General features: G+C 53.2%; 1 protein-coding gene across 3 annotated transcripts in view; it reads right to left on the bottom strand.

Annotated features, from left to right (window-relative positions):
• Window positions 1–4020: 4020 nt before the first annotated feature.
• ABCG1 (ATP binding cassette subfamily G member 1) overlaps window positions 4021–18674 on the bottom strand; it is a 61949-nt gene continuing 47295 nt past the window's right edge. Inside the window, exons 5-15 of one of the 3 annotated variants that reach the window (XM_046651624.1) lie at window positions 18225–18275; window positions 14553–14698; window positions 14161–14284; window positions 13137–13251; window positions 10152–10336; window positions 9920–10021; window positions 8908–9076; window positions 7915–8015; window positions 7641–7799; window positions 6226–6344; window positions 4021–5071 (exon numbers count right to left, since the gene is read on the bottom strand). In XM_046651624.1, coding sequence (XP_046507580.1) covers window positions 4843–5071; window positions 6226–6344; window positions 7641–7799; window positions 7915–8015; window positions 8908–9076; window positions 9920–10021; window positions 10152–10336; window positions 13137–13251; window positions 14161–14284; window positions 14553–14698; window positions 18225–18275 — 1500 coding nt within the window. In that variant the 3' untranslated portion in view covers window positions 4021–4842. Of the gene's footprint in view, window positions 5072–6225; window positions 6556–7640; window positions 7800–7914; window positions 8016–8907; window positions 9077–9919; window positions 10022–10151; window positions 10337–13136; window positions 13252–14160; window positions 14285–14552; window positions 14699–18224; window positions 18276–18674 lie in introns of all 3 variants that reach the window. The other 2 variants (XM_046651626.1, XM_046651625.1) reach the window with 2 other exon arrangements.

Here is an 18674-nt window from a genome sequence, read left to right on the forward strand (position 1 = left end):
TGGGGAGGTGATGCTTTAGCGTAGCAGCTGACCTAGAGAGGCCGGGGCCTGAGAAATGGGTCTCCCAGATTGCTAGAGTAACAAACGAGGGGTGTCTTTCTGGTGGAACTACCTCCCGGGGCGCCCACGTCCGTGGGACCATCGCAAGGGTGGAGAGGACTGGACGGGACCTCATGGACCACGAGCATCTGGGGCCTCGGCACTTTTCAAGGCCAAGGCCAATACAAACAAGGCAGGAGGAAGTGGGTGAGGGGTCCGCGAGAATGGAGGGGAAACACAAAACTCGAAGACAGTTCAACCTAAAACGTGAAGGTTTCGGAGAGAGAAAGGTGACAATTTACAGTCGGGCGTAAGATCAGAACACGACGTGGAGAAGCAGAACCCTTACCAGACGGACGACAAATGTTTTCAAAATACCACTGAAAAATCCCTTTTGCCTAATACGATTCCAGCAAATCATTTCCCATTTTGAAGCATTTACACTGAACACGAGTAAAAAGTTTTATATAAAATACTTTATTAGCAGTCTTTATTTCTTAAAAGTATCTAACTCAAATTCGCACCCTCCACACCTCCCACCTTGGCGGCTTTGTTTTGCTTTTGGTCACAGTCTAATTTATCACATCTGACAAAAGCCTTCATGAGGCCTGACTACACTGTCATTGTCTGCACAACAGGCGTGAAGGGAGGGAATTTTTTTCTTTCCTTCTTGGAGTAAAGGACAAGCGAGGATTTAGAGACAAAGGAGACACCACAGAAGAGCCATCAGATACACACCCGGAGCAAGCCTACACGTGTGCACGTGTGTACATATGTACACACACGCACACACACCTGCCCTCTCTAGTCCTAGTGAGTGCACACACACCCACACCCCCTGTCTAGACCCAGCTGACCCACAGGTGTGCTGTGTTAGGAAGGGCAGAGCAACGCGGCTCTGCACCCAGCCGGGAGGGAGCTCAGCCCCCCGGCCAGCTCACACGCCCCTATGCAGGGCCATCGAGGGCGGGGGCCGGGCCAGCCTCCCATCTCAGCTATCTGCTCGGAGACAGCAAGTCCAGAAGGAAAAGCCCCTAAACTAGTATTGCACTTCAGACGCGACGAAGCATTTTCACGCACGCTTGTACAGCATGAACAGGAGACAACACGGCAAAGCAAAAACAGGAGAGACTTTCGGGTCAGACTGGGGCTCAAATTCCAACTCTGCTCTCTCCCGGCCCTGGGACCCGGGCCCTTACTGACCCTCTCTTGGCCTGGGCGTTCTGCAACTGCAGGATGAATACAGCGAGGCCCCCTGGGGGCAGGTCTGCAGCTGAGTTCTGGCCCCTGAGCCCTGGAGCCTGGGACAGCACCACGTACGTGGGGATGGGTCGATAAATGTGTGCTGAGTGAGCGAATGAACAGAGGGATTCGTAAGGCATCCAGTGCAGGGCCTGGAGCACTCCGCAGGAAAGATGCTCAGTGCCCTGGAGCTTTCTCTTCCCAGGGAAACAACCACAGTGATGTCCCCCTCACGGATACAGCCTGTCCCTGACCTCCTGGCAGTGCTTTTGTCAGGGTGAGAAATGGCCTTTTTGTGGGTCTCTAGGAAGGGTTTTGACCTAAAAGCTCATGTCCCATTTCCTGGTCCTGAAGGCCCCTCCCCCAAGGTGGGACATCATCAGATTGCAGCATCTTCCATGTAAAATATTCACACGGGTTTCCTCCCTTCTTGGGGAGAGACTCCCACTTCATCCAGGCAGGAACTTTTGAAGAATTTAATTCTGTAGCTGACGTTCAACGAGAGGAGGAGAAGCAGCAGCATGAAACGCTCTGAATGAGGACAGAGAGGGGGAAAGGGTCCCGAGATGGGGCTGTCAGCAAAGACCCAGGCCCTCAAGCTGTGCCGGAGTGGGAAGGGCGGGCAGAACCCACCGCGTTCCCCTTTCTCTCCCGACAAGTTTCACTGTCAAGTGATTTTCTCCACACTTCCGTTTTTCTCTCTACTAGCACTGGAGAGGTTGTGCATCCTTTATCCAAGGTCTAACCCTTCCTTCTAAGTGAAGAAGCACTATCAGAGATGAAAAGAATATTTGAGTCATTCCATCAGAAATTACTGAAAAGAATTAGATTCAGGAAGTTGGTCTGGTTTAAATTCCACAGTAGAAGGACAGCACGTCACCACCTACCTCTTAACCACAACTACGTAGAAAACAAGTCAGTAAGTCGCTTGGATGTTACCTTAGGCCGTTGGAACAAGACGTTTTATCAGACTACCCCAAAACAAATGGCAGCATTTGAGTACATGCTGCCAAGGGTTAATAATGAGAAGGCGAGAGTGAGGGGTACTTGTTGACACTTGAAGGGGGATGAAGGGAGCATTCGAGAACTGACGCATCCGTGTTCCACATGGCTGTGGTTCCTTCCTAAGCAAATTATCCAGCGGTGGGGACTTCAGAATACTTGCTACACTCTGGTAGCATCCTTTAAAAAATAGCTGTGTTCCTTTGCCCATGCGATTCCCTTCTCACAGCCCAATAGTCCTCAGGTCCCCCAAGATCTGCCCTTTGGGAGGAGCTTGATCAGTTCCCCCTCTATTAAGGGATGGATATAATCTGTTAACAGTGGAGGATGGAAATGCAGGGAGCATGAACTCCTAGGGAAATATTCTTCCCGAGGGCTTCCACGTGCTTGGAAACCAGACTTAAAATCTTGGGGAATCTCACTGTTTCCTTCCAGAATTGCTGAGATGCAGCCCCCTGGGCTCCATGAATGAGACGAAGCTGCCTGTGGAGAGCGGAGATGGGCGGCCCCACACAACGCAGCTCCCGCCCACACCTCCTTCCTAGGGTCACAGGCCCACAGCCGGAAGGACACACCCGGCAGGAAGGAGTCCTCTGAGTGCTGACCTCCCCTGCTTAGTTCTCAGCCACCATCCAGGACTCTCTCCTCTCCCGATTCGACACCTGCACCAGGCTGTTCCTGTGTGGGTCTTCCTCTGTCTGTGTGTTGTCTCGCAGGCAAATCTATCCTGAAATTCAACGAGGGCTTTTATGAAGGCTAAGCGTGACCCTGGTGAAAGAACTTCATCTGGAAGGCAATGCCTCATTTGCGTAGAATAAGCAAACTTAAAATTACATTTTAATGTATCTCAATTGTATTTACTAAAAGGGATCTAAGGGTGAAAAGGATATCTCTAAGCATTTGCAAATCAAATCCACGTACACATGGCCTCTTCTCATTCTCTTAAAGTTGGAAATAAGAGCTTCCAGAACACAACTGAGGGATCTCAGAGCTTTACAGAGCTGAGCACAGCCTTGAAGACGATCCAGGACAACTCTCTACAGAGGCGCACACTGAGGCTCAGAGAGGTTAACGAGTTTGCCCTCAAAAATACAGTCCTTCCTTCGGAGACCCCGATTTCAGGATAATGATACTCCAGAGGGGAAAGCAGTTCCATTTTCCTTCAGATGACCTTCTGTGGCCAGAATCACCTTCCACCCTTAGTCACACTGCCTCTGACCGCTGACAAGCTCAGGGCGCCCTGTGGGGAAGTCAAAGGCCGTCCACCCTGCAGATGGGCCCACCGTGCCCGCTCTGGAGGGATTTCACTGATAGGATTATGTCACGGGAAAGGAGTGTCCAGTTCTTCAACGCTACAGAAGCCCAACAGTGAGAGGGCGGTGCAGCGGAGACGCCACGGCGCGTGGACCTGGGAGACGGACTCGCCCGCAGCTCTAGGTGCATTGTTTGACGGAGCTACAAACCCCTTGGACGCACGAGGTCTTTGCCAGTGTCCTGCGAAGTCCTTGGATGCTAATGAAGTTTCAGCACCTTCCCTCTCATGCAGGTGGCTCGTCTCTCACCTGCTGCGCCTGCGGAGCCCTCAACATCCCCAACCGGAATTCCCCAAGCCCGGCTTTCCCAGGTCCCGTGGAGGTAGCTGATGTGACAGACGAGGAAAGAGAAATGTTTATAAAATATCAACAGGGTTGACCTTCTGGAATTTTTTTCTTAGGCAAAATTAAGGTGCTCAGAAAGTTAGGAAAAAAGAAACAATATATTTTGCTTAAAATATGAAGTATGGGGAAAATAAAAGACTTTGAAAGACTTGGCCGATTACACCTTACAATGTTTTTGTGTAACTTTTTAAAATTTCGGCACAACAGAGCCCATACAGTTCCAAAGTCTTCCTTCCACCCGGCGCCTGCATCTGCGTCTCACGCAGGTCCTGTCCCCAAATGAGACCAGCTCCGCGCTTCAGTTAGACTCCTCGTATCTCTAAACAAAGCATGTTATTTACCCTGAATAATTTTCTTCAACAAGTACTAAAAAGATACAGTTTCTTAAAACAAATGAAATCTATCGACATCTGGCTTGGAAAAAGAGGCAAACGGTAGAAAGATGAAATTAGGAAAACAATAGTCATAAAATGGACTCACGCTGCGCCTCGCCTTTCTGCCCCGACGCCTAACTGCACAGTGATCAGCTGAGAAGCTGCTGGAATGCTCCATCCAGGACCAGCGTCACCAGAAGGAACAGACTGAGAGAGCCTCTTGTCACCAGCTTTGTTGCAGTTTTAAATTCTGCCCTACTTGCAGTATTTTAAAATTCTTCACGTAAAAAAAAAAAAAAACAAACCTTCCTACATCTTCCTAGTGAAAGCTAGAAAGGGTAATGGACAGAAGACCCAACCCAGCTGGGCAGAGAAGTCGAATGCGTGACCCCCGTGAAACCAAACGTGGCTTCTAGGGGTTGCGTCACCGTGGTCTCTGTGTCCGTGGCACAGGCTTGCCTCCACGATCCTAGACGTGGCCCTGGGCCACAGTGTCTCGTTTTCCTCTCTGCTGGCATTCCACTGCTTTACCTCTCCGCCCGGATTTTGTACCTCAGGACAAAGTAGGCGATGAGGCGGAGGGAGATGAAGAAAACCCCCAGGACGATGAAGTCCAGGTACAGTTTGGCATTCTCCACATCCAGTTCTCTCAGGATGGCCTCCGACTTCTGGAAGTGGCACGTCTCGTCGATGTCGCAGTGCAGATCCTCTCGGTCGAGGCCATAGATGGAGAGGATGACGCCTTCAAAGCCGTACCTGAGGAGGGAAGAGCGGGGGATGAGCGAGGCCCTGACCCCACCGGCTCAGCTGACTCCCCTCCTCCCCCACTAGCCTCCCTTTGCGGAGGGTAAAGCATCATCCATGGAAACACTTCCGAACCTCTCGACTGCTTCCTCAGATAAACACGTGCAACCGCTTGACCGGGTCTTTGCCAGTTTTGTTTCCTCCAGGCTCCACCAAAAGACCCAGATTGAACGAATGGTGCATATTTGTTCAGTGGTGAAATGAATTGAAAAACACTCTAATTACTTCTGATATTACACTCTTCTTTGAACAGTCAGATATAATCAAGGGCCTCGCACCTTCCAAGGACTTTAGAGCATTTTAAATAATACATTTCTGCACCATCTATCGTTCCGTTCCAGCCCTACGCGGTCAGAACAAAAACACGAGTTTTGAGAAGAAAGACGTGGGTTTCTGATTTCTTGGTGTCAGAGCGTGCACAGACTGCCGAAACTCTGTCCAAGTGCTTTGTTTCCATTTTGTTTTCCTGAACAATATACCTGGGTCTGAACTGACATTCTAGAAAACAAAAGCTTGTTCCCAGCCTCGGATCTTGTGTGTCACGTGGAATCGCGACAGCTGGGGAGAAAAGCTTTAAAGATGGGCATGGCGCTCCGAGGGCTACCGTGCCAAAGAACCACAGAACAGAGAGAGTGAAATCTGATCGCCTCGTGCCCGAGGCGCCGGAACATTCTTGTTCAAAGATATGAGGATGCGTGAAACATGACTTGTTTCCCACTGGATTTCTTATGAAGGTTTTACAAATCTTCAGAACCTTGTTATAAGCAGCATTTATTCCAGAGAGGAATGAAGCGCCTAAAAGATGGAAACACTCCCACCCAAGGCAGTGCTCCAAAACGTGCAGAACACGGGCCCACCGTGGCTTCTCCAGGGCATGGATCACAAGTATTTATTTTATTCTCGTGTGTGCGTGCGTGCGTGTGTGTGTGTTGGTGAGGGTCATGGCACACAAAACTAGGAAAAAAAGGAAAGGCATCCACAGTCTTGAATTCACGACCTAGGAGGCACGCGGACATTTAGCCAACAGCCAAGAAGTGGCTTCTGTGAGCGTCCGCACGTTAACCAAGTCCCTTCCCTGTGTCTTGGGAAAGCCCCCCACACGCTACCTGACATAGGAGATATAGGACATCCATTGCAGATAAGTCGGGATGGTGTCGAAGCTGACGAAGAATCCCGAGAAGAGGAGGACGGGGATGGCCGTCACGGGGCCCACGAACGTTGCCACCTGGGGGGGGAACAGAGGGGAACTTACTGGGAGGGAGCAGGTGGGCCGTCCCGCCCAACATCCTCCCTAGGCAGTGCCAGAGGCCACATTCGACATTCCTGGACAGTCGCCTGGACAGCTGGGAGCAGGGCAGAGTTTTCAAGATGGGTGGGCCCCCAAGGCCAGGATGGCGCTGAGAAGCGTCTCGTTTCTGAGTGAGCAGCCTGGTGTCCTGCACAGAGAGGGTTGGGGTTTTGTGCCCAGAGGCTCAGCTGGCCCAGCAGAGGGGATGAAGGTAAAAAAGAGTAAAGCCCCCGCAGAGCAGCGGCAGGGCCGCTTCAGAAAATGGTGATGAGGGAGCTTAACGTGGGGGGGACACGGCCATCTGAGGAGCTGACCACAGGCTGGGGTCTCAGCCGTGTCTGAAGGAAGAAGGGGCAACGAGCTTCCTGTGGCTGGTGCGGGCCGAGCACTTTCCGTGGCTGTCGGCCATGCGATGGTACGGCGGCTGTTCCCACCTACGGATGAGGAGGCCGCCCTGGAGGCTGAGCAGCTCCGGGGCAGTGGGCTCCGAAGATGGAAACGGGGTCCATAGCACCCGGCAGAGGACATCGGAAGGCCTCGGCGGCGCGTGACTCACCAAGTCCTGGGTTTGTTTTTAAGGATAGGACAGGCCTGAGCACCCTAAAGCCACGAAGGTGGAGAAACCCATATGCACGCGGGTTTGGTGGGTTGGGGTGGGGTGTATAGGCGTCTAGCAGGGGCACTCGGAGCCCCAGGGAGCAGGTGGAGGGGCTTAGGGGGCGGGAGCGTGGAGTGCACTGGGGGCTCGGAGGGATGGCCGAGAGGATCACATGGAGGCAACAAAATGTAGGCACCAAGAGCTTGGCCTCCGAGCCAGCTGCGTGACTCTGACCAAATCACTGTGCCTCTCCAGCCTCAGTCTCCCCACCTGTAGAATGGGGATAGCATGGCACCTAACTCATGGATGTGCGTGGGAATAAATGAGCTAATATTTGGAAAGCACCCAGATCAGCCCTGGTATACACTAAGCACAACAGAAGGGCACCTGGTATACAGTAGGTGCCACATAAGGGCTCCCGCTGTTGTCAATTTGCCAATCCTGCCTAGCCCGGACAAGGTGATTCCTTCCCTGGGGATCAACCCAGTGAAGCCAGCCTAGGAAGTTGGGGTAGAATCAGAAGGAGGGGTCTTAGGAAGGAGGGGTGGGCTGAGCTCCACCAGGACAGCAGCCGCCCCGACCCCCACTCCGTGTCGGCCAAGGTGGGGAAGGGATGCCCGTCCCGCGGCCGGCACCTGCAGGGACGTGGAGGCAGCTCCGATCAGCAGGCCCAGGGACTGCGCCACCAGCGAGGTCATGGTGCCCAGCGCGGCAAACAGGACGAACCGCACGGCGTCGGACGGCTGCGATGTCATCCAATACACGATGCTGCAGTACGCCACGGGGAACATGATCTGGAAACACAGCGTCCGTCACCCTCTGGGGGACACCAGTGTCGCCCGCCCGGTTCACCAGGGTGTGACAGAGAATTCGTGCCCCGCTTCGAATCACGGCCCTTCCCTTACGCACCTGGAAGGGGACGTCGGCCATGGTTTTGGCCAGGTAGTAAGCCTTCAGGCTGTACCAGTAATTCAGGTGTTCTCGAAGAAACACTCCCATCTCCAGGGGAACTAGGAGACGGGAAGACGGAAAAGGGCGTCAGGCAGATGTACCTAGCGTGCCAGATAGCCAACAGGCGATCCTGTGCTGAGCGCTCTGCGACCCTGCCTGGCCTAGGCCCCGGCGTGGGCCTTCTGACACCTACAGCCCCAAGAGTTTGAAGGGAAAGGTATACCACTATCTACTAGCCTGGGAAAACGGCCGACCATTTTTAGAACCTGGAGAGGTATCCAGCGGAGAACACCCACACTACACGGATCCTGATATTTTCGTGATTAGCACAAATATTTGCTACTAAGCTTACTCTCATTGAGTGACTGTAATGACGCGATTCCTTCCCCTGGGTGGGACCTCGCAAGCTGCTCTTGGAAATTCAGGGCAATTTGAGGGGGAGGCGTTGTGGGGAGGAGGTGTTCATGCTGGAGTTCCGGTGAAGCAACAGATTCCTGCATGGCCAGTCTGAAGTGGCCAAGGGCAGCCTACTTTGCAAATAATCTAGAATTGCACGGAAATCCATCTAGAACAGCCTCATCCACTCACAAACTTGGCCATCCCAGGGATTTCTTAATAACTGAATGAGGTAATGCTTAAGGAACAGAATTTGAGGGGTTCCTGATTAGGAACCCTTTTAGTAACCTCTCTCTCATCAGCTTTCCACTATGCTCAAAAACCCTCCGTTAGTGATTCATTCCTTTGGCTTAAATATTGTACTTATTTTCTTGTCTAACAGAAAATACAATAATACCTACATCTGTCAACAAAGAAAGTGGTATTTTCAAAAGACAAGACTCTACGTGTTGAGAAAACTCATCTATTGGCCAAGCCACGCCCTCGGTCCTGCATTGGTGGGTCGGAATCACAGGTCACGAAGGAGAGGGGTACTGTGGTCAGGGAGGCACTCACACGTGAGGACGGTGGGCATGAGGGCCGCGAACATGAGGAACAACATGGAGAAGAAGAGGAAGCCGGAGTTGCTCAAGACCTTCTTGGCTTCATTCCCTATCCCCAAGTAGAGCAGGCCAATGAGGAGGCCGATCCCAATGTGGGAAGTGATCCGCAGGTGCGTCAGGACCTGGGGGCAGACACGGGTCTCACTCATGGAAGTTCCGAGGGCGGGCAGCGAAAGAATGATGGGGCCAAGGCCTTTGGAGCATCGGCCCCTGATTTCTCCTCCAGAAAAACAAGTCCCCAACCCTGAACCAAACATACACGCACAAGGCAGCCTTTTATGGCTGTTAAAACAAAAGGAATTGTTCAAAAATGGCACGCAAAGGCAGTCTACCTTCAGAGGAGAGGACGAGTGGAAACAATGGGGTGAGGGGATGAAGAGCGGACACAGCAGAGGCCTGCTCTCCAGGGGCTGCTATCAGCCCCTCCATCTTTCACACTTTAAAGGACGGACGTTATCATGGCTCCTGACCATTCACCACCCCCTTCCCCATAAGGCTTTGTAAGACCCACCAGTGCCCCATGCCTTCCAGTACTTTCTTAGGGAGGAATGTATGCCCTGATGTCAGGCTTGGCCACACGACTTGCTCTGGCCAATGGAATGTGAGCACAAGAGACCACCTGCCACCTTGAACCAGAAGTTTTAAGGGCTGCCCTTTGGGTTCTCTGTTGCACTTTCCCTTTGCCATGTTCCAGAAAGGAGCTGTTCCTCCATTCTGGGTCCCAGGATGAGAAGACACTTGGGGCAGGGCCACAACCCACAGATGCCAACACATAACACAAGCAAGATGTAAATATTTACTGCCGTAGCCGCTGGTATTTGGGGAGTGTTTGTTACTGCGGCATCACAGAGTGAAAGCTGACAGATGCAAATGGAGGAAAAACAATCTGAAATTCCTCAGGAGGAATCAACAGAAAAGGACAGACAGCTTCCTTTGTCACGAGGGACTATTGCAAAGCCCCTTACCGAGTCCCTCATGATGCTGAGGAAAGTCCTTTTGAAGAGGATGCAGAACTGCGTGAGGCAGCTGGCCGAGAAGCTGTGACAGCCTTCCATGGAAGCGGAGTCCTGAGGACACAGGAAAGGAACAGAGGTGAGACTCCAGCCCCGCCTGCCTCTCCTCTCGGCTAACAGCGTTCTCATGCAGCAGTGCAAGACGCAGCATGCACGCTCCGCGGGGCCCGGGGAGTTCCATTACCTTTCTCAACCCCTTCAATCGTTTTGCCTGCTTTACCTCTTCAGAGGGACGGTGCCAAAGAAAAGGGGTCACCTCGGCATCGCCCCCGGGCTCCCTCCTGTAGTCAGAGTCGCACATGCCCTCCCGGACGGCTCTCACCAGGCGGCTGTTCTGATCGCCATATTCACCAGACGCCACCTCCATCACTGCATGAGACACAGACGAAGTCAGCCCGGGCCCCAGGAGAGGCGCCCTGACATAGCCAATGCGAACTGAAGGCCTCTTTCATTTTGCAACAACACAGCCATTAATCCAGCAGGAATATTTTTAACGGATCACATTGATGCTGCATGATGAGGATGATGATGACATGCTAAAATCATGGAGCAACCCATGTTTGAAATGTTCAAAATCGGCTCTAGAACCCCCAGCAAGACCATTTATTCTGGCGGGAGCCTGAGAATGCAAATATGGATTGTGACGTCAGGGAGCCTGAGAAGTCATTAGCTCACGCATCCAGTAACCTGTTCATCCAGCCAGTATTTATTGAACACAGGCAAGCATCAGAGCTGGAGCTGGGAGCAGAATGGAGCGGGATTCCCATTTGGAGAGCTCGCATTTTGTGCCTGGGGAGGAGTGTGAGTGACGAGGTGTGGCAGTTCTTCAGGACCATGGAGAAGAGCCCGGGGCCATGAGGTGTGCTTGGCACCCTGGGGACCTTGAGGTCTGGGACCATCAGCCCCATCCTCAGATCCCCAGGGAGCATCTCCTCCACTGACCCTCCTCCCTTGCTCCCACCATCCCTCCTTGGCCCCAGGCATCACGCTTCCTCTGCACTCTACACTCATTCAAGGTCCCACTCTGCCTCATTGTCTCTCCTGGTTCTACACTCTCATGGCAACTGCTCTCCTTCCTGTTGCAGACCTGCTCTCTCCCAGTCTATCTGCCTTCTCCTTTCCCACGTCCTTCCTTGCGTACGTCCAGGCCTCGCATCTCAATGACTTTCTTGCTAATTCCCACAGTCCCCCGGGCCTTGGGTTTTTGGTACTCTCCTCCGGCAAAACCAGCTATCTGTTTTCCCTGAGCCCGAACCAGGGCTGCCGAGCACTCCTAGATCCAGTCGTAAACCAGGACAGTTTGGCCGCACCAGAACATCATCATCAATGATGCCATACGAGCCCAGCACTGCCCACTCCCCTGCTTACTCACACCCACCACTCTCTCCTCAACTCTGGCCCTCTCTCCAGGTGACACTGAGGGAATAGAAGCCACCAGAAGGGACACACTCTCACCTTTCTGGGACCTCCTCGAAGTCCCATGTGCCCTATTTCTTTCCTCTGTCCGTCCTGCTCTCTAAGTTCTCACCTTTTTGTAGGCCGTGGGCCTTGCTGCCCTCCCCTGCTCAGCAGCACCTGCCGCACCATCCTTCTCTCACTCGTGAACAAACAGGCAGCTACAGACAGGACCTGTCCCACTGCCTTTTCAACAGGCTCAATTCCCTCCCTAACGAAGCTCTCTCCCCGCCCCCATCTCCTTCCAGCTCACCAAGCTCTCCATCCTCTCTGTCATAGCCCACTTTGTGTAAGAGAGAAGCATTTCCCAGGGACAGTGTCTCATGGAACACCATGTGGGAGATGATGTTGGAGGAAATATGGAGTCCTGGGAGTGGCGTGGCCAGAGTCAGAAAGAAAAACTGAGCAAGAAAGGTTGATGACTGGGGGACCCAGGAGGAGGGTTGTAGAGTGTTGAATAATGTCCCCTGAAAGTTTGTGTCCACCTGGAACCTCAGAACATGGCCTTATCTGGAAAAGGTTCTTTGCAGATGTAATTAGTGATGGATTTTGAGAGGAAATCCTGGATTTATGGTGGACCCTGAGTCTAATGACTGGTGTCCTTACAAGAAGAAGAGAGGACACAGAGAGAAACACAGAGAAAAAAAGCCATGTAAAGACAGAGGCAGAGATTGGAGCAACATGGCCACAAGCCAAGGAATGCTGGAGCCAACAGAAGCTGGAGGAAGCAGGAAGGACCCTCCCCTAGAACCGTTAGAGGGAGCAGAGCCCTGCCGACATCCTGACTTCTGGCCTCAGAACCGTGAGTGAATGAACTTCTATTGTTTTAGCCCACCCAGTCTGTGGCACTTTGTTACGGCAGCCCCAGCATGGCAGGGTGCAATGGCAAGGACTGGACCCCGAGCACAGTGCTGAGGGGGACAACGGGACTGGGTAGGCGGGCGTTCGAGCACTTGGTGGCCTAGTTAATACAAAATTTGCAAGGATGAGAAAGCAAGAGGGATGCCAAGATCTCCCACTTGGAGAGTGGAATGAAGGAGGACAGATCTGATGGGAGGAAGAGGGCATTGGTTTTGGAGACACAAAGAGGCTGTCGAGTCTGCTGATAGACAGGTGGGGTGACATGTTGTGGAGAAGTGGTGCAGAGGATGGAGATCTGGTGGGAAAGTGATGTCTGACGGTGGCGGCGATGCCCTGGAGGGTGTGAGCTGAGAGGAGAAGGCAGAGGAGGAGCAGTCAGCATCGGAGGTGTCAGCTTATAAACCGCACGGCCTGTGCAAGTGATGATGCGACCGGCTGCTAAGCATTGCAGCCTGCCGACCTCGGCACCTCCACGTCAAGAGAAGCACCTCAGACCATCAACCTGGTCTCTGGACTCCGAGGGTCACCTTTATTGTCACATTTGGTCAAGACTTAAATCAGCATTTTAACATTTCTGTTAATCAATGCAAAAAGTGCCCTTTTTTTTTTAGAGGTTATTTCTTTTTAGAATAACACAGCAAAGTGTTAGGAAATGTTGCTCCTAGTCAGAGCTCCTTTGCTATAGTTTCCAGATATTTTATCTGGAGGAAAGAAAACCTCTTTTTATCGTTCTTAAAAGTTCTACCACAGGATGGCACTTGGGCCATCTGTACTTCAGGTAAAAGTGGTAACCCACCAAGATTGGAAAAGACCCCCTTTTCTTTTCCTTCTCTCAGGTCAAGGCTCTACTTACCAAAATCAGCTGGGTTGTGGTAGGTTGGGCAGTTCAGACCTAAATCTCTCAAATATGGTACAAGATTTGAGACTTTTCCCCGGTACACACATTGTCCTTGACTAAGGACATAAAGCTGGAAAAAAGTAAGGAGGGAAAAATCATCAACCCTGCTTTCTTCCACAAAGCAATAGATCTCAACCCATCCACCCATCCATCCATCCATCTGTCCATCCACCTACCCATCCATCCAACCAACCACCCCTCCACCCATCCACCATATACCCATCCACCCTTCCATCCATCCATCTGTCCATCCACACATTCATCTACTCACTCACCCACCCATCCATCCATCCATCCAACCAACCACCCATCCATCCATCCACCATATACCCATTCACCCTTCCATCCATCCATCTATCCACCCACCCATCCATCCGTCTACCCATCAATCCACCCATCCATCAATCAATTTCTCTCTCTCTCTCTCTCAGGAGAGATTTACATGACCTCCCGAGGACTCCAAGTTCAAAGGGAAATCCATGATAAGTCAGGGAAGACTGAGGATATCATGTGGCCAGGAATTACTTTATTATATTGCTTTTGCCCCCTCACAGTAACCACCTGATTAGGAAAGATTTTGGAGCTATACACATTTCATCCCTTGCTATTTTTTTTTTGCTTATAATAATATCAAAACCTAAGATTTATAAAAAAAGTGATATTGTACAAACATTAAAGCCTGCCATTTAATTCTGTAAAACAAGTGTTCCCCATTATAATGGGGAAAGGGGAGTGAAGCCATAGCAATGTCAGTGACTTGCCCAAGACCCCATGGCTGGACACCAGCCCGAGGGAGAACACTGGCCAGCTCTTCCTACCCGCTCCCACCCTGCCACCTCTGCTGCTTATAGTCTTACAGTCTTATGAAACATAGAACTTAAGCCCACTCAAAAGTGAAGACACCCCCATGAGCTACCGGGAAGCCATGAGTACCCGGGACCTGAGTCCACACGGGCTGACCACAGCAAGGCCTGCGTACCTGGTCGAACAGCTCGAAGAGCTTGGCGCTGGGCTGGTGGATGGTGCAGATGATGGACCTTCCCCCTTGAGCCAGTCCTTTCATCAGGGAGACCACCTGGAAGCAGGAGGCGCTGTCCAGGCCGCTGAAATCAAGGGGCACCATGAAACGCCTGCGGGACCCCCAAATCCTCCCGCACATTCAGAGCACACCGGGTAGGTCTGGACCCACAGCTGTCTCCTGGTCTCAGACAGGGAGAGGGAGGTAAGTCAGGCCCCTGACCCAGAACAGAAGGCAAACATGAGGCAGGCAGAGCACACAGCCCCCTTCTGAGGCCACGGCAGAGCCCCCGGACAAACCCCTGGCTGAGAGAGCAGGGGCTCTTCCCGCTGCTTCCCACTGCTCCCCGTTACCTGGTGGGCTCATCGAAGAACATGACAGGGGGGTTGTTCACCAGCTCCAGTGCGATGGCCAGGCGCTTCCGCTGGCCGCCCGAGAGGCTTCCAGTCCGCGTGTTGGCGCAAGACAGCAAGCCCAGAGCCGTCAGGATCTCCTTGACCTGGGGGGCAGCAGAGCCAGAGTGACTGTCAGGGACCACCTGCCACACCTCGCCACCTCCAGGGCCCAGGTGGAAACACCCACTGCCTCCCCCATTTGCTGGCAGCCACACGTGGAAATCAGGGCCCACCCCAGGCTGCCATTGCCAAGTGGGCAGGCGCGTTTCCAAGTCTGAGGTCCTGATTTGGGTCCAAGAGGCTAAGGAGCTGGAGCCAGGCCCCCCTGGGCTGGAGTCCTTGTTCTGCCTCCTGCTGGTGACCTTCTCTTCTAAGCCTCACTCGGGGCCCCGGTCAGGGAAGGCGTCAATAAACATTTGCAGAAAGGGGGATGGGTGGACACATAGACAGACGGATGATCAGGTTTCTGACCAGCACAGAAGGGCCATGGGAGGGCATCGGAATGAAAGTGCTTGGCACAAGATTTGGCACACAGAGCATTTAGTCAACAGCAGCTATTAACATACTATTACTAATGCACATGGCTCCAGCAGACACACAGCCACACAGGCCAGGCCTCTCGGAAAGAAGGAATGGAGTCCCTTTGGCACTTGTCGATAGGAAAACAAAGTCTCTGATGTGGCAGCAAGGCAACGACACTGCTTAAAGCTGTCACCACCTCCGACGGTGGTCCCACCGATGTCCGCCCCCAGGAAGCAGACTAGCTTCAGGATACAGATAGTCCACTGTGACCCGAGCCCTCCCTGTCTGCTCCAGATTATTGACCCAGTATCGACTCAGGGAACAGAACCGTCAGCAGCCTTCAGTGCAGGCTCGGGTGCCGGCTTCAGCCGCAGGGTTCAGGTCCATCCCAGCATCTTCTCGGAGGCAGCCGCAGGAAGGGGAGGTTAGCTGCCGCCCTCCCTGCCTCCGCGTCAGGCTCACCTGCTGGGAGCAGCCCACCTTGGAGGTCCCTCTAGAATTTGCCCAGCCATCATCCTGGCCCTGGTGGCAACAGTGGGCAGACCCCAGTCCAGTGGCTTCTCTGGGAAGATGTGGTCATCCAAAAGGAGAAGGAACTCACAAGGAAGGAACTTTCCACTCTGGTTCTTGAATTACTTATGTAGGGTCAGTAGAAAATGTGGTTTTGGTGACAGGAGGAGCCAGGGCTCCGTTGCTCCAGGGGCCGGGCAGCAGCTGAGTCAGACAGATCTGAGTTCGAATCCCACTTGGCCTCTCCCTTGCTGATCCCTACGGCCAACTCCCCTGCCTCTTCTAGAACGCACTGCCTTTGAGAGAAACCAACCAGGGAGGAAGGCCATCAAGGTGGGCAGGTGGGGAGGGATTTTTCTGGCACATGTTCCCTCCCATACAGACTGTGTGGGTCGGCTTTCCTAGAAAACAAGGCCACCGCCGTCTTCAGAACCACAGGCCGAAGCTGCAGGATGAAGAGTTGTTCTGATTGTTCCAGGCTTGCTTCGGGGCCTCCACAAACATGGCACATGCCCCTTCCTGGTCCCCCATTTTTCTTCCCAGGCCTCCCCCTTGTGGTCAAGCATGCCTTTGCCCTGACCTGCCCTCAGCCCCCATGGAGAGGATGCTGGAGGTGAAAACCAATGTGGGTGCCTTCTTGTTCCCTGCCTGTCCAGCGCACGTTCTCCAGTGTTCTCGCAAGGGTGATGCCCTGCAGGTTGGTTTTGTTTTAAAACTAGTCAGAAAGAACAAACAATGTCCCGGCCGCGGGAGACCTCGCTCCTGACAAAGCTCCCTTGCGGGGGGCTCTCGAGGGCTGAGGCTGCTTTTCCAGGAAACAAGGAAGGCTGTGGATAACACATTCCACTACCTGCTAGAACATTCCATTTGGTTGTGTTTGCATGAGATATAAACAATAGAGACCTGGGTACACGCAGACGGTTGGAGGGAAATGAGTCAAGGCACGCAGTCAGTGTTGTTTTATCTTCAAAACAATCACACGACTCTGCTGACGGCTTCTTGGGGGAGGTGGAACGTGCACATGGCTGAGCACCAGGACCGAGGGCCCACCCGGCCCAAGCTGGGGCTTCCCGTGAAATGGGTGCAGGACCCAAGAATGCCTCTAGCCCCAGCAGGGGTGGCTCGTTGTCCTGTGCAATCCAGCAGCAGTTGAATCTGAAGAGAGAGAGGCACAAGGCTCTCATGTTCTCGGGAGGATTCAGCCACACGGTGGCAGAGAAGGTGCTCACCAACTTGACGTGTTTGTTCTTGTAAACCCAGCTGAGAACAGCACAAGGCTCTCCTCCAGTCTGGGTCTTCAGACAGGCACCAGGAGGACATGCACATGGGCAGCGGCCTCCCAGGAGACATCTCCATTCCCGACCAAGACGGCCATCTCCTGCCTGTCCGTTCTGCTCTAGCAGGCAGAGCGGCTTCCTGTGGCCCTCCCCTGAGACCTGAGCAGCCATCCGAATGGGGCCTGGAAGCTGGCCTCTGAAGGCCATCACTTAACAGACAAAGCTGGTGCGGGAGGCAAAAGGCTGGCTGGCTGTGCTCCCCAATCTAGAACCTCAGCTGAGACGCACAAACTTGTCCCCCCAGCCCTTCAGGAAAACCTACTTTCCTCAGTTTCCCTTCCTGCCTGGAAAGGCTGGTCCAGGCAGGTCACACTGCAGGGAAACCACCCCACGGCCTACTGACTTATGGATCACATCTGTTCTGTGGAGCTCAAAGACATGCACGACATCATCGAATTCAGTTGCCCGCTGAATTAGAGCAGGTGACCCAGGGCAGGTGGGGCCGGGTCTTCCATCCCCCCATTATGGACGGAAGCCCGGGGCGCTGGAGGCAGTGGGTTCTAGGAGGCCAAGGCTGACGGGGCTCCCCCGTGGGCTCATTTCTGCTTCATTACAGGGTCCTCTCCACGTCAGCAAGCCCCTCTGACCTGACCTCCCTCTCCGCTCACCCTCACGCTGTGTGATTCCTGTTCGTAAGTATACACCGGTCCCTGCCTCGCTATGTGGGGCTTTCTGGCCCCCGCTGGGTCTGCCTACCCAACCCCCTCCCTGCTCCCTGGGGTGTTAGGGAACCGCAAAACAACAATGAAAGGATGAGAAGGTCTCAGTCATCCCAGGACCTTGTTTATTTTTTATAAGGCTGGTTAATAACACGTAAGAACCAAATTTCTTCTTGCCCGTGTGTGCGGGCGGAGGCTGGTTATTTTTAAGCAAATGAGTAACCATCTTTATTGTTAGTGTTTTATAAAAAAACAACTGAGTAGAAAGGGTACCAAACACTAAAAGGAGCAGAGCGCTTGGTCCAACCCTAAGGCAGGCTCTCCCGGCCATCCAAGCTCTCAGGCCGGGGTCCTGCCGTGTCCTCATGTGGCAGCATCTGGATCTGAGAGTCAAAGCCATGGCTCTTGAAGTGGAGTGCTCACTCCTGGGCCCTGGTGGCCAGGCCAGAACGCACACTGAGATGTCACCGTCCCCCCACCCTCAGAGAAGACTAGGTGACAAACCAACAAACAAAACCAGCGCCAAAAAGTCCCTCCACATGTGTTTGTCAAATGGATTTCACATGCTTTCTGGACCACCTGAGGCCCAGACACACACTTACCATCTCCCTTCTGCCTTCATCCTTCTCCTGGAGCTTCAGATGTGCAGACACCTGCAGGGGACAAGGACAACGGTACGGAATCAGAACAGGTGGCCGTGGGCAGGGTGCACCTCATGTGCCACACCGTGGGCCCAGAATCCCAGCGGCCCCTGAGCTGCTGGATGGTAGAGGAGAACCCTCGGGGGTCTTGGCTCCTCCCCTCGAGCAGCTTAGCAAAGGCAGGGTCTGGGAGAGCAGCCCGTATCGGGTGCTTCCTGTTCTCTCAGTGGAATTCTCTGCCGTGCCCACGAGAGAAGTCAGATGTGGGCAGTGGGGAGCAGGAAACCCCAGGCATCAGGGGCCTGAAGGCCATTGGTGCCTACTCAAGAGTTTCACAAGCCACCTGTTAAACCGATGACAGTGTAACGTGATCCATAGTGGCAGGGTCTACACCACAGAAATTGGCAAGTG

The sequence above is a fragment of the Equus quagga genome, unplaced genomic scaffold (genome assembly GCF_021613505.1).
Source record: "Equus quagga isolate Etosha38 unplaced genomic scaffold, UCLA_HA_Equagga_1.0 73442_RagTag, whole genome shotgun sequence".
NCBI classification, from domain to species: domain Eukaryota; kingdom Metazoa; phylum Chordata; class Mammalia; order Perissodactyla; family Equidae; genus Equus; species Equus quagga.